Below are 16539 nucleotides of genomic sequence, written 5' to 3'. Positions count from 1 at the left end.
TTTATTTTCATATTTGTCATATATGTCCCTGTTGACTGTTTTTCCAAGTATTCTTAAAAAGAAAGTAGTATATAAACCATTTCTTAGAGCATAGTAAACAGTAATACTGCATTGAGCCATATGAAATTGCCAATACTGAGTGCTTTCCTGCAGAAAAAAAGTGGTAATTTCATGTAGTTCAACCTGGTGTATGTGACTAGAGATAGAAAGCATATTAGTATGATAGTTCTAAAAGCTTTCTGCTACTATTTACTGATCTTTTAACCCCAATAACTAGGCCCCCAAAATAAGTTTAAATATCTTGTCTAGAACTTTACTCTCATAATTGGATTTTCCTCTTTCAATCTTTAGTCACCAATTTCAACTTTGCCACTTTCCTATATATTGACCACCTGAAGTGCTGCTCACTGTCTAGGACCTGGCCCAAAACCACCTCGTCAACCAAATCTTCGAGCTTCCCCCTACTTGAAATCAGTGTCTTCTACTCCATGCTCATCTAGCACTATCCCAGTCTGCCTTGCATTCAAAAAATGATTTAGACCTGTGTAGGGCTGTACAATCACTGTATTCATTTTGAAAATAGAAACTTGGATTTACTTTTATTTGTGGCCTAAAATGAACACTTGCTTGCTGAATTAAATGTTTTTTAAAGTATTCCTGATTTGTCTTTGTTGGGCTGTTTCAGATGATTCTCACTACCTCCATCAAGAGAAATGGTTTTCTGTAATTCAATTATTTTAAATAATTAATAGAATTTTTAGTGCCTTTTTAGATTTATAGAACAGTTGAATAGAGTTCCATATATCTACTCACCCCACACATACAATTTCCTTTATTATTAATACTTTGCATGAGTGTGATATATTTGTTACAATTGATGAGCCAATACTGATACATTATTTTTTTTTCTTTTCTCTCTCTCTCTCTCTTTTACTATTTTAGATTTTATTTATATTCAAGTTAGTTAACTATTTTCAGGGTAGAATTTAGTGATTCATCAGTTGTATATAACACCCAGTGCTCATTACATGAGCTCTATGTGCCCTCCTTAATGTCCATCACCCAGTTACCCTGTTCCCCCAACCCCCTTCCCGCCAGTAACCCTCAGATTGTTTTCTAGAATTAAGTGTCTCTTTTGGTTTGTGTCCCTCTGTTTTTATCTTATTTTTTCCCTTCCATCAGTTTTGTTTCTTAAATTCCACATGAGTGAAAGCATATGGTATCTTTCTCTGACTGACTTATTTTGCTTAGCATAATACCCTCTAGTTTCAGCCATATCATTGCAAATGGCCAGATTTCATTCTTTTTGATGACTGAGTAATATCCCATTGCATACATATATCACATCTTCTTTTTCTAATCATCTGTTGTTGGGCATCTGGGCTCTTTCCATAGTTTGACTATTGTAGGCATTACTATAAATATTGGGGTGCATTTGCCCCTATGAATCACTATGTTTATATCCTTTGGATAAATATCTACTAGTGCCATTGCTGGGTCATAGGGTAGCTCTATTTTTAACTTTCTGAGGAATCCCAATACTGTTTTCCACAGTGGCTGAACCAGTTTGCATTCCCACCAATAGTGCAAAAGGGTTCCCCTTTCTCTGCATCCTCTCCAACATCTGTCATTTTCTGACTTGTTAATTTTAGCCATTCTGACCAGTGTGAGTTGGTATTTCATTGTGATTTGATTTGTATTTCCCTGATGATGAGGATATTTCACATTCTTTCATGTGTTTATTAGCCATTTATAATGTCTCTCTTTTTTTTTTTTCATGTGTATGTCTTCTTCGGAGAAATGTCTGTTCATGTCTTCTGGCTATTTCTAGACTGGATTTTCTGTTCTTTGGGTATTGAGTTTAAGAAATTCTTTTTTTTCTTTTTTTTTTTTTTTTGAGAAGTTCTTCACAGATTTTGGATACTAGCCCTTTATCTGATGTATCATTTGCAAATATCCTCCCATTCTATAGGTTGCCTTTTAGTTTTATTGATTGTTTCCTTGGCTGTTCAGAAGCTTTTTATCTTGATGAAGTCCCAATAATTCATTTTTGCTTTTGTGTCCCTTGCCTCTAGAGACGTGTCTAGTAAGAAGTTACTGCGGCCAGTACAGATACATTATTAACTATAGTCTGTACATTAAAGTTCACTCTTTGTGTTGTGTCATCCTATAGGTTTCAACAAATGAACAGACATGTATCCACCATTATATCCTTCAGAATAATTTCACTACCCTAACAATTCTCTATGTTTCACCTATTTATGTTCCCTCCATCCCTTGAATCTGTGACAACCACTGATTTTTTTATTGTCTCTATTTTGCCCTTTCCAAGATGTCATATAGTTGGAATTACACTGCCTTCTTTCACTTAACAATATGTACATATGACTTTTCCATGTCTTTTCATGGCTTAATAGTTTACTTCTTTTTATAATATTCCTTGTCTGGATGTACTATAGTTGGTTTATCCACTCATGTATTAAAGGATATATCATTTATGAGGCAAGTATGAATAAAGTTGCCATAAACATTAATGCAAAAGCTTCTGTGTGGATAAGAGTTTCCAATTCAGTTGCTCGGTCATATGGTAAGACCATGTAGTTTTCTAAGAAACTGCCAGACTGCCTTCCAAAGTGACTGTCCCACTTTGCATTCACACCAGCAACAAATAAGCATTCCTTTAGCTCTGAATCCTTGCTAGCGTTTGGTTTTGTCAGGTTTTTTCTTTAGATTTTAGTCATTTGGTAAGTGTATAGTGGCATCACGTTGTTTTAATTTGTAATTCCCTAATGACCTATGATGTGAGCAGCTTTTCATATGCTTGTTTGCCATTCATACACCTTCTTTGCTGAGATGTCTGTTCTGGGCTTTTGCTCATTTTTTTGAATTTTGAAAATTCTGAATATTTTGGATAAAAGTCCTCTGTCAGATATATGTTTTACAATATTTTCATTCTGTCCATAATTTACCTGTTCATTCTCTTAATGCAATTTGATTTTTAACATAGAAAAGCTGTATTTGTTCATCTTTCAGAAAGAGGGGTTTTTTATCTTATTATATTTTTATCCAGGGAATAAAGTCTGCTTATTCGCTCTGAGTCATCTGTGTGACCTGGTGTGTGGAGTTCTCCATTCCTGGAGAACGCCAGGGGGTGCCACGTAAATATAAGCTTTCTGTAGAAGATTTCTGCTAAATGAAGACTAGAGAAAGGCTCAGAAACAAAAGAGAGAACTACAGAGAAACAGGTTTTTCGCTGAAGCAAAAAAATCGCTGTTTTCTTTTTATAACTGAAAAAATTAGTTATCAAGAATACATGTCATCTTTCTTTTAAGTTTTTAAAATGTATTTAAGTAATCTCTACACTCCATGTGGGAAACGAACTCATGACCCTGATATCAAGAGTCACGTGCTCTTCTGACTAAGCCAGCCAGGTGCTCCATGTCTTCTTTTTTTAAGATAAAGTTCTCCTCACATGGAGCTGTGGTTTAGGGGGTAGACACTTGGAGAGTTAAATTGTAGAACATCTTCCCTTTCTTTCTTCCAGAATTTCTCAAATTTCACCATGCCCATGAATTGCAGAGATATTGTTACAATGCGGATTCTGATTATATGGGTCTAATGTAGAAATTAATACCCGAATTTCTAGCAAGCACCCAGGTAATGCAGTACTGCTGATCAGGGACCACACTTTGAGAAGTACGGTTCAGGACAGCGTGATGATAGGTGGGAGGGATGCGATGAGTAGCCATCATGTCTACTGAGCTCTGTTAACTAATATGACTCCACATTTGGGGCAGCTTTCCAAATGTATCATCTTCAGAATTACCATGGAGAGCTGAAATGAGATCATCTCTGTTTCAAATACTGTTTGACCTCCTTATCTCCACCAAAAGAAGTAAACTTTGTGCAATTAAAAATTTAAAATAGAAAAACTACTTTCTAAAATCTTCTGGAGAGGTTTTTTTGCAGAACATCCAGAAAGTGAGCTAGTGGCCAAACCTCAAGAGCAGGTCCACAAAAGAGGGAGGACATACTACCACACAGTGTTACAATATGAAGATGTCGTCACCACAGCTGACAATCGTTAAAATCTATAAAGGAAACCCAGTACACTGGGTGTTAATTACAGTAATGCAAGATGTTTCTGGAAATACACTGGCTTCTTTTTCTCATCCCTTGTCAATTAATGACCAAGTTTTTTTTGTAACCAACCCTTCAAGTATCCTACTGCCTTTTGAACAAAAGAGAAATACTTAACAGACAACAGCAGAAACTGCTGTTCCTGAATCTTAAAAAGTTTTTCATTTCCCTTAATGCCAAAGAAATTAAAAATTCCATTAGTTCTCAGAGTAGCAACAACTCTAATTACCTGGACATCATAGAGCAGTTCTTCTCAACCTTGAATGCTGTCCTAGGGAACTTGTTAAAAAGCAAATTCTGATTCAATTGGTCTTGGCTAAGTCTAGATCACCTGCATTTCTAACATGCCTCTAGGTCATGCCAATGCCCCTGGTCTGCAGACCACACCGTAGGTGGTCACAGGACACATTACTGCTTTTATCCTGAATGATGTCAGCTCCTACACACATATTATCTTGTTAAAATAAAAACCTTTATAAGACAAGATGTAGTTAATGGAAATTAATTCATAAATTGTTGAGTTTAAAACCACTACAACTTCCAAGGGGGATATTTAACTTATTATCAGTAATTGCTATTAATGATAACACTAATTGCTGCCACTGTCCTTTGTTGGTCTCATTCTCTGTTGTTTCAGGCTTTTGAGGAGTGAGAGTAGGCAAGCAACTCTTCAGGGCGGACTGTTCATATGTATGATAATCCTATAAATCATGACTTTGAAAAATTCATATTTTGCCATTCTCATATGATAGTAATTTATTCTTGCTCTGGCTTCCAATGACATGTCATTAACAGATAGAATAATATAAAAATAAATGTTATCTGTAGGTCACTCAATAGCTATCTATCTAAACTGAATGGAACCAAAGGCTCACACAGACTACCACTCAGAATATTACAGAGGAGAATTTAAGAAGATAGGGATATCCCAAATATTGATAGAGGAATTAGAGGAATTCTAGTAGGAAAGAGAGTGCACTGAATCACGTGCACTGTATTTGGCATTTAAGCAGAAAGCTGGGATTAGGATGCTGTGTGCCCTGATGAAACATATATGAACACTTACCTGATCCCAATGTCAGGAATCTTTTAGAGTCACCACGTAGCATGATATAAAGCTCAAAGACTTTTGTTTTTTTCCTGAGGGTCTCATTTTTCCATACTTCATTCTTGGGGCTCTTTTCTGATAAATCAAAGTTACAGTGGAACCAGATCTTAGAAATACTTGCTCCTATAGGTTTGCTCTTATGTGACATCAGAAGATTGTATGCCAAATAGGGGTATAAACTTATCAGTCAGCCAGTGAGAGAGGGAAAAACTACAAATGGATTTTAATTTCCACTTGCCACAAATGATAGGTAAGCTACAAATTGGGCTACTGAGACCATGTGTAAAGGAAATTTTAACCAAAATAGTCATCCTTATTGGAAGTTTTGTATGTGCAAACTGTTCTTCACTCAGACATTAGAAGTTTTTCTTGCACTGCCCACTTTTAGCATAGCTGTAAAATTCTGGGAAACAGACACTCGGGCGCAAACCCAGTATCCAGGAATGGAAGTTATTGTAGATGGGGCAGATACTCCTTATTTCCCTTCAGGAAAAGAGAAAGGGGAGTGCCTGGGTGGCTCAGTCAATTGGACATCAAGTCTTGATTTTGGCTCAGATTATGATCTCAGAGTCCTGCAGTCAAGCCCCGCATCTGGCTCCACCCTCAGTGGGACGTCTTCTTGAGATTCTCTCCCTGTCCCTTCCCCTGCTCATGCTTGTTCTCTCTCTCTCTCTCTCTCTCTCTCTCTCTCTCTCTCTCATAAATAAAAAAAGAAAGAAAGAAAGACAGAAAACAAAAGATGAACACCAATAAAAAATAAATTTATTATTAAAAAAAAAAAAGATGCTAAAAGTATAGCCCAAACCAAAGGTCAGGAAAATAGGGAATTCCTGGTCATTCCTTAGAATTTTCAGATCATAGGCTTGTCACTGGGTTTTATTTCTTTTGCAGGCAATTTACCTGCTACCAAGAATTCCTAGTTCATAACTTGATTCATTTAATCCTCAATAGGAACCTTATTGTACCAGAATCATTTGGGGACCTATTCCAAAATATATATCCACCCTAGTTACAAGATTCTGATTACTTCTTCTCACCCCAAATATGGGAAATCAGTATGGTTTAAAGCCTTTTTTACAAAAGGGAATATATTGACTCTCGGTTGTACTGAAAGAAAGAAAATTAGGACTATTGCTTTTTTAAGAGTTATACAAATTCTCTTTTGGTCTTGATAGAAAATTAAAAAAAAAAGTAAAATACTACCTAGACCCTTTCCACAATTATACTTAAAATGCCCAGACTATAAAAATGGCTGGGCTGAAGTATAGGAGATGGAATAGGGAATTGAGAGCCACAAGAACACAAGCAGTAAAAATGTTTCCTTCAACTAGAAAGTACCTTAACAGTCCACTCTTACTACCATTCCTGATGGGTTCTTTTAAGAATTAAGGTATTTCGATGCATCAAAGTGATGCATTTTCTAGTGAATGCATTAGCCTGGATTAGTTAATCTAACTTAACACCTGCCTTCACCAGCAGGGGGTTCTGAGGGAGCAGAACAAAAAGACATGTACATTTTGATCATCAGGAAGAACTGAACACACAGTGGTTTTTTGCAGTGTTGTAGGAAGGGGCGCTAAGCAAGGAAGAGCCTTCAGGAGGTCCTGCGGGGAGAGGAGAGAACTGTCATCTTCAAAGAAGAGACAAACTGTGACTAGTTTATAATTGTTGAATAGGACCTGCCTGCCAGATCATGGGGTATTAAATTAATTGTACTTCATGAAGTGATTTTATATAAGGTAAAACATCAAATTATGTTAAATCTTTCATGATTATTCTTTGACATACAAAGATCACTTCCAAAATACTATATATGATTACTTTTATACACACACAAAAATGAATGGGTAAATAAAATTTTCACTCTAGTCTCCACAGAGGACTATCGATAGAAAAAATGTAAGTGAGCAGAAGATATAAGAAATGGAAAAACTGAGAAATGAGCACATCTCAAGCCATCTCTCAGGGCATTCTGGCTCCTTTATGCTCATCTTTCAGAGAACACTGTTGTTGAATTAATCCATGAGTCACACGAGAGTAGGAAAGTTGAGCTCCTCCCTCAGTTTCCTTATGGTGCTTTCACTCTCACAGCTGGTGTGATCCAAGCCACCAAATCCTCCCTAGATGTTCAGCTTGAAACCATGATAAATAGCATGTCGCAGATCTGCGTCCACTGCAAGATAACTGCCTGGGAGACGATGGCTGGACTAATGGCAAGACAACTAGAAGTGTTTATTATATTGGAGCAAAAATGCCATGTATTGTCCTAATCAGTGTCTGAAATACTCTGCCTTGAAGACGTGCTTTATAAAATACCTAGTATGAGCTATGATGTTGTAGCTTAGCAACTATTTATTTTAAACGAGAGCAAAGGAACAGAATTAGTCCTTTAAATTATTTAAGTTTATCTTCTCTAATGAACCTCAAATGACCTGTTCCACCATAATAGGTAAGAACGGTCATAGGTTTTCCAAGTCGATAATCCCTTCCCACACATAGCAAAACACATATAAACTTTTAAGTGACTTCTTTCTCTTTAAAAATACTGTTAAAATGTTTATAGTTCTTCAGGATTACATGTTGAGCTAGGATAATAAATATGTATAAATATGCAGATGCTCTATCGAATCATTCCTTATCCCATTTGTATTTTCCGAGTTGTATAAGATAACCTTTGTGGCTTTCAAAAACATCTTCTCACACCCTAGGGGGCAAATTACCTCTATTTTCATTTCCTTTAGAGTTAGATCATTTTATAATTAAGAAGTTATTGAAGCAGATTCTCCCCACGTGTAAGTTACTCCCTGGGGAGTAATTTATGCAAAGAGTGCCTCTGACTTAAAATCATATAAGCCTAACAACTAACTGTACAGTAGATACCTGGTATTTTTAGTCAATTTTGTAATCATTATAAAGAATCCACTGTCTGAAAGGTTATTACTAAAAAAAAAAAATACAAATAATGTATAGTGTCATTCATTTGAGTTTTTTAAATAAGATTTTTAATAAAGGAATAATAACATGATGTATCATAATTCTTGTCCAATAGCATTAGAAATACCAGCTAACAATAATTCTAATGCTGATAAAGACTGACATTTTGTAGCTCTTTACTGTTTGCCAGGCACTTCTTCATGAAATATCTCATTTAATCCTCACAAATCATTGTCGTTTGTCAGCTAAACTCTATAAACCAGATAACAATATAAGAATTTTATCTTAGCCATGGACCCAACCATTAACAGATTAGGAACAGGAATCCAGGAAAACAGAAGAAAATTACGTCAAATCTCACACTTTTTTCCCCGTATCACTAAACCTTGAAAACAAATACCAGTTCATGAATTCTGAAAGTTGAAGAAACAGAAGCAATATAAATACTTACGCTAATAACTATTTTAGTTATTGTCTCATCTTCTCATGTTTTTATCATTATCTCTTTAGCTGGTGCTGTTGGGATAATATAGGAATTCAAAATTGTATTCATATCGTATCTCTGTGATAGGAAGAGAAAGGGTTACTAAACAAAGTATTGGGAAAACTGGATAATTTCTGGTTGCCATCTCCCAAATCAACTCAAGGGTATCATTAATGTCTTGGATCCTCAGTTTTCTCATATGAAAAATAGGCCCATAACACTGAATTTTTTGCTTATAAAGATGACTTGAACTTACTGTAAAATATTTAATTTCAAAAAATTGAATATGCTCTCCTAAAGCTAAGGATTATCTTTTTCAAAAATGTAAAACAATAAGAAAAAAAAACAGGTTATGTCTTGCATTTATCTGTTTTGTATATTCCAGGGTGGGAAACTGTAGAAAAGCATCCAAATGGCAGATTGATGTACAAAGCATTTTGAGGCATATTTTGCATAATTATTTTAAATTTGGAACAGGAATAGCAGCTCTTCCTGGTGTGTACAATTTTAACAACACTTAGAATACTACCAGGGACATAGGAATTACTACATTCTAAATAAAGTTTATCTCACGAATTCATCCATAATCTCGATACTGATTACTTAAACTCATCTTTCCAAAAGGTTCAACATACAGGTGCCTCCCCGTGCACACATACGAGTTGCCTTACCAACAATCCCATTTGTGTCAAACCTGTTATTGAACCTCACCCTCCAGGGTGAAGCTGGAAGTCACCTTTGATTCTCCATCAGTTTCTACCTCTGGATTTTTTCTTTCATTTATTATTCTGATTGAACTGTCTTTCTATTTCCTTCTTCCTCTTTATTTATCCTGTTATTGATGTAATCCACAATTTCATCTCCTAGCACCAGATTTGGAATAGTCGTTTAGTTGGTCTTCTGCTTATTTCTGGTTAGCTTGCTGAACCCACCTTTCTAAGGGACCCAAACCATGCTTCTATCATGTCTTCACCCTGTTCCCTTCCTTGAATCATTATGGCCAGAAAACTCCTCTATGTAACTCCCAGGAGCTCCATTATCATATCACTCCCTTTATCCAACCATATGGCCCACGTTTCCTATAGAGCTGAGCTGTCTATCCCAATGATCACGAGTCACTGTCATTCCAGACCTCTTCCACTCCATTCTGCTGGGCCCTTTGCCTTTAACGTCAGCATAATCTCATTGTAAGCAATCTTCAACATCAGCCCAAATGTCCTCATCTCCACGAAATTATTTTGTTGGTATTGACATCAAAGTAGCCACATGTTGTATCATTTTTCCCCTGATTTCTCCATGTATTAATTTTGTTTTATTAGCGAAATTATTTCTGTCAATATAGCCTATCTTGTGTCAACAACTTTTATTATTTTCGTGGACATACAGAGTATACTCAGTAAGTATTGTCACCATTGACATTTTCACAAGCAAACATCCAGCCACATAATGCATAAAGCCACCGCCACCCCTTCCAGTTTTGCTTTATTTACTTATTTAAAATGCTGTTGAAAAAAGGCAGTGTGATAGCTCTCAGTGACTTCATGTTTGAAATGCAAAGTAAGAAAACCAAAGCCACAGGTTCAAGGGATTTTTGAGTCAATTTAATTACCAGATCAAGTTTAAAAAGGAGAAAGCAGTGAACTAAGAATTTAGAAAACTTCTGGTCCCTGGTTATATATTTTTTAGTTTTGGAATAACAAAGCAAGTGCTGGTAGTTGGATGCCCTTTTAGTTAGAGGCAGCTTAGAGAAGCCATGCAAACAGTGGCGGGTGACCCTAAGCCTCAGGGTCTTCGGACACTGAGGTCATGCGCGGGGGCGGGGGGGGGGGGAGGGAGATAAGAGAGCAAAAGGAAGAAGCTCAGAATGTCTCTTTTCCCCTTTCAGCACAAATTGAAGTGATACCATGCAAAATTTGTGGCGATAAGTCCTCCGGGATCCACTACGGAGTCATCACGTGTGAAGGCTGCAAGGTAGGGGACTTTAACACAGCACCGCCGACAGCATCGTGTTTGCCTCAGGCACTCGTGTACATCACCCTGCAAGTGGTGACAGCTTTTTCAAGAAGGAGCCCACTGAAGGATGCTTGTGGCTGCTGCTGACATTCGGGAATTTCTACTTGGTGTGTGGGTGGGTTGGTGTTCTGTCCTTGGGCCTTTCAGCTTTTTGTGATTGCCCACCTGGTCAGCAGCTACTTACAAATGGATTGTTACTTAAATCTTGAATTATTCACATTTACAGAGAGAGAAATACTGCTTCTTGCTGTTTTAACAGTACTATCTTCAGTCAACTCAGGGGCATTTATTACAAGGGGAAACAAAGTTTAAAGTTATAAGCAGATGGGCTACATTTATTTATCTGCTTGAGAAAGAAGTCACAGGCAACAGTTGCAATATGCATATGGTCATCCTTTATTCTTATATCCCAGAAAAATAAAAGTAGAAGCGTGGAATGTCAAAAGTATACCAAATAATATCTAAATTAATCAAGAATCATCTGCCCCAACCTGCTCATTTTTCAATGAGATAAGGAAGCATAAACAAGACCATGTCATTTGGCCAGCATCACTGATCTAGTTAGTGAAAAAGAATGGCCGAAAACACAGGATTTTTCATTCTCCACCCCGTGTGTCTCTCCAAGGACAGATCCAACCAACCCTTCCAAAGACAACCTAATTCCAATGAACAAGTCGCTCTTAAAATATAAAGTTGAAAATAGCAGTTAACATACAGTTAACCTGAAATAAGAGAAACTTGAAACTTCACAGTATGTTTTTAAAATCCTTCCTTAGAAGGGAAAAAAACAAGAGTGAGAAACTAAATACTATAAGGGAAATAAAAAACAATTCCACACCTAATTTCAAGGGCAGTATGTCACCAGAACAAACAAAATGCAGCTATGCTCTGCGAGTGAAAAGTGTTATGTTGGCAAAGTTGCATTTTTGATCAAATATGGAAACAGAACAAATCATTCATTTAAGATCAGTAGACTAAGGGCACCTGGCTGGCTCAGTTGGTAGAGCATGCAACTCTTGATCTTGAGGTTTTGAGTTTGAGCCCTATGTTGGATGGACAAATTACTTAAAAATTTTTAAAAAATTGTTTTAAATCAGTAGACTTAAGGAGATGTAGCATGATCATAGATTCTAAGAAGCACCCTTAATCCTAATAGACTCAAATATACGTGAAATAAAACATACCATAGCTGTCACGTGGTAATGCTGGCAAAATAGTCTCAAAAAAGTATGATTCCTGAAATTGAAACTTCAGCAAAAGAAAGAAAGAAAGAAAGAAATGAAAACAAAGTGGGAAAAGGATCCGGAAAGGGGAGAATAAAATGAATATAACTAACCCATCGACATCCTGACCTGCTTTAAAGGTGATTAGTGATAATCCATATTTGAATATCATGAGACATGCCTTGCGTTCTGTTCCTCTGCAGACCTACAATTGAGGACTGTATGTTATCCACCTTAATGCAATTTTTTCAACTCATCAGAAGAAAAAAGCAAATAATAATAAAGCAAAATTCCAAGTCAGTAATTTTTTACTCTCCTTAGAATAAGTTATTACTATCTCTGGGAGGTAGACAAATAGTTTTCTTTGTAAACGCTAATAATTTTGGAATCCAGGGCCACCAAGAAAAACATTTCCACCACTGTGCTGGTTTATTTTGCAATTTTAAGGCCTCTGGTCTAGTTTACAAAGTATCCACCAAATATATTTTTTTAGATCAGTGTCAAAGTGTAGATGTTTTGTGTCTCATTGTATAAGCTCTATTTGGAAAATGACTGATTTCAAAATAGGAGCCTGCATTCATATTAAAAAGCAAAACATTTTATTTTATTTTTTAAAGATTTTATTTATTTATTCATGAGAGACACACAGAGAGAGGCAGAGACAAAGGCGGAGGGATGAAGCAGGCTCCCTATGGGGAGCCTGATGTGGGACTCGATCCCAGGACACTGGGATCAAAACCTGAGCTGAAGGCAGACACTCAATTGCTGAACCACCCAGGCGTCCCTAAAGCAAAGCATTTTAAACAGTAATTTCTACAAGGTTTAACCACAGAACAAATATATTCCACAAGGTCAATAGCCAGAAACAAGTGTGTAGGTCCATGGCATCTTTTCTACTTAAAGGAAGAAGAGACAATCCTAGAAATTACACTGCTATTCAGAGGCATACTCTGAAGTTGTAGCCGAAATGACATTGTACACGACACTACTGTTTTTTATTTCATGGGAAAACCCACATGTGTAAATATGCTGCATTTTTCTCCAAATAGAAAACTCAAGAAACTCTGTTCAGAATAAGATGTCAGTATCAGCGTGTTGAGTATCAACCTCTGAATTTTCATAAAACCATTCTTGAGTCAACATAAACAACCCGTTTCAAATAACATCAATTCAGCTTGCGCACTTATTCAAATTCCTCCTCGTTCAATAAAATTTGAAACAGAATCTCTTTTTCATGCCAAAGACCTCATTTGCAATAATGAGCAACAGATAAGCAAGAAATGCCTCGTAATTAATGTCAATTTGGCCTTAAATTAGGCCTGTAGCTGTGACTTCAAAAGTCTTCTCTGTCAGCTCTTTTGCTAAGTGGCACTGGAGTATCCAAAGATTTAAAAAAAAAAAAAAAAAAAAAAACTCACCAATTCTTTCTTAGAATGTAAATTCCAAGTCATCTTTTATCAAGACTGATGGGCCAAATTTATGGCTTCTGACAGCTTTGATGGTACAGATTTTCCTTGATGTGCATGGGGTTATGTCCCCACAGACTCACTGTGAGTTGAAAATATCTTAAGTCAAAAATGCATTTAATACACTTAACCTACCAAACATCGTGGCTTAACCCAGCCTGCCTTAAATGTGCTCAGAATACTTAAATTTGCTTGTAGTTGGGCAAAAATCATCTAACACAAAACCCATTTTATAATAAAGTGTTGAATATCTTATGTAATTTGTTGAATACTGCACTAAAAGTGAAAACCAGAATGGCTGTGAGTGTATGGGTTGTTGACCCTCGTGCTCATGGGGCTGACGGGGAGCTGGGGCCGCTGCCCTGCCCAGCATCACAAGAGAGCACCATACTGCCTCTCACTAGCCTGGGAAGAGATCCAAAATCAAAATTCAAAGTATGGTTTCTACTGAATGCATATTGCTTTCGAACCATCTGTAAAGTCAAAAAATCGTAAATTGAATCATTATATGTCGGGGACCATTTACATGGGGAGTACATCATTTCAATCCCTGGGGGCTTAGATGTGAACTCTCTTTTAAAGGGCCCCATGAATTCATATGAACTGGACAAATGGATATCTCATTCTGCCACCTCTGGTCCATGATATAAGTAATACATGTGGACCTGTGGACACCAGACTAGTCCTTGTTTTGAATGGCTTGGGGCTTACAACACAAAACCAATAGTCATTTATTCCTCTCTAAAAAGATACCAGGTCACTCATCCATTTCTAAAGTTCTTCACAAGAGTGGCCAACTTCTCTTCATGTGCCTGACCATATCATATGAGAGCCCAAAACTAAAGAAAAATCGATAATCTTGATCCTCTTTAAACTTTTCAGGGTGTTTTACATCAATGTTGATTCTTAATATATTGTGTTAAAATAATACTTATTCCAATTAAGAGGGTTTTTGGCCTGTACTTAAATTTTGTGGCCAAGGTGGGTGCCTCACTAGCTGCTACGCTATCATTCCAGTCCTGCTCTATCCTCCTGTTATAATTAAGGAAACCCAGATTTTCCTATGTCGAGTTTTCTATAACTAAGGCAGTTTTATATAACTAATCATATGAAAAAAAAATCCAAAGCATTTTTTTAAATGATTAACACAGCTATGGATTTATTTAGGAGGGTAGTATATGGTCCATGGCAGTTAAGTTTATACCAGGAAGACCCTAACCTACTTGCATGAAAACCCTCTACATCTCCATAGCCTGAAGCCAAGCAAAGAGCATCTGTTCAGCTTTTATTTATTGCTTATTTTTATTGAAGAGTTTATATGCCATGTTTCCTTTATTTAAGGATGAGGTTAATTATAAGGCATATCACTGGTTTAAAAAGCAACCAGTGCTTCCAGATGCATGCTGGCCAAATTTAAAAATTTTTAAATGGGTAAAAATGCATTTTAGAAACCAGGAAGATAGGGGTACAGACTGCGCCCACTCTCCTCGGTATGGCTATGATGACCAGTACCCCGAGTTTCTCACCCCTAAAACTCTTGATGTAAGATTGTGTTATTGTCCCCATCGAGTCATATTGGGCTTAGCTGTGACACTGTCCTTTGCCACTCCTCTCTCACTGCTCTGTGAGGGCAGGAACTCTGTTATGTGTTTCTTTGCATAGAATAACACAGCTCACAAATGTCTTCGGTAAACATTGATTAAATGAATGAATGAAAGATACCTTCACCACCTCTCTGTAGATAGTACATATTTTCCCCAGTAGAAACATCTGTAAGCTATCCAAGGAGAAGTACAAAAAAAAAAATCTTTTTAATTAAACTCAATTACATTCACTGTGGAAAATGTAGCAAAGGTATACGTTAATTGTCTCCATTTTCCTTCCTGGATATCTATCTCCCTCACATTCTCTTTTTGCTTCTAGGGATTCTTTAGGAGGAGCCAGCAAAACAATGCCTCTTACTCCTGCCCAAGGCAGAGAAACTGTTTAATTGATAGAACCAACAGAAACCGTTGCCAACACTGCCGACTGCAGAAGTGTCTTGCCCTAGGAATGTCAAGAGATGGTAAGGAACTGCCTTCCTATTTCTTACTCAAAGGCTTTCACATTGGACGTTTTGCTGGAGTCTATTTAGCTACTGGAAGGATTCTAGACAAAGGGAACTGGGGATAAAAAGAAAAGAAAACCATGTGCTGGTAGTACATGAAGAGGAAAAGCAAGATCATATTAAAACACACACACACACACACACACACACACATACATTGTATTGTCTATGAAATAGGAAGCAAGGAAAGACTTTACTGTAGCTCATGGAGCAATCTGTGCTGACAAGGTTAAGTGAAAGTCACACAGGCCTAGGCTGAAAAGCAACCACTTATCTAGGTTTGCCTGTGCATGAGCTGTTCCCTTGGGTGTGAGATTTTTAGAGCCAAAACCAGGGACAGTTTCAGGCAAACCAGGACCATTTGGTCATGGGTCCCTCTGACTGGTACACAAGTTGCTTGGTATGTGGAGATGTTAAGGAATAGAATGCACTTCTGTAGGAAGCCCAGAAGTTCTACTAGCAGACATGGACTTTTCTGAAGCATTACGAAAATTAAAAAGGCAATCAGAAGTCCAAGTCTTAAAAGGATGGTGTGGGTGGTGTCCTTCTCGTAATACGGCCCCAAAGGGTGAGGTGCATTCCCAACTGAATTTCTTAGATTAATGAAAGAAGACAAATAAACTCACACAAAGAATTTCATCTAGTATTGCTTCTATTTTTAAGCACTTATCTAAACTAATTATTTCCCCACTGACATTGACTACAGCACTCCTGTGTCAGGTTGTGAGCAACCCTGAGTCCTGGAGGCATTTCTGTCTTGTTCTCACTGTATCCTCAGGGTCTGGTTAAAAGCAGGCACCTAAATGTTTGTTGAATGGACCATGGAATTCTCTTTTACCTAGATTCTGAGACAAAGACAGTTCCCCTGGTACTTATTCTTTTTATGTGGATCATTGTGGATTCTCTACCTCTGGTCACACTCCTTCTAATGAAGTTCAAGGTAGTATGGATGAAAGGAAGAAAGGAAGGAAGAAAGAAAGGGAAGGAAGGAAGGCAGGCAGCCAGGCTTCTAGATTTTAAAGAAATATGGATAAATGGCATGATGTAAAGGGATTTTTTGAGTT

General features: G+C 37.1%; 1 protein-coding gene across 2 annotated transcripts in view; it reads left to right on the top strand.

Annotated features, from left to right (window-relative positions):
• Positions 1-16539, top strand: part of RORB (RAR related orphan receptor B) — a 200600-nt gene that overhangs the window by 125835 nt on the left and 58226 nt on the right. For both annotated transcript variants that reach the window (XM_072837947.1, XM_072837937.1), the window contains exons 2-3: positions 10552-10637; positions 15292-15433. In XM_072837947.1, coding sequence (XP_072694048.1) covers positions 10552-10637; positions 15292-15433 — 228 coding nt within the window. The remainder of the gene's footprint in view (positions 1-10551; positions 10638-15291; positions 15434-16539) is intronic.

This window comes from Canis lupus, chromosome 1 (genome assembly GCF_048164855.1).
Source record: "Canis lupus baileyi chromosome 1, mCanLup2.hap1, whole genome shotgun sequence".
NCBI lineage: Eukaryota > Metazoa > Chordata > Mammalia > Carnivora > Canidae > Canis > Canis lupus.
Note: the sequence above shows the minus strand (reverse complement) of the source record. Positions and strands in the feature narration are given on the sequence as shown.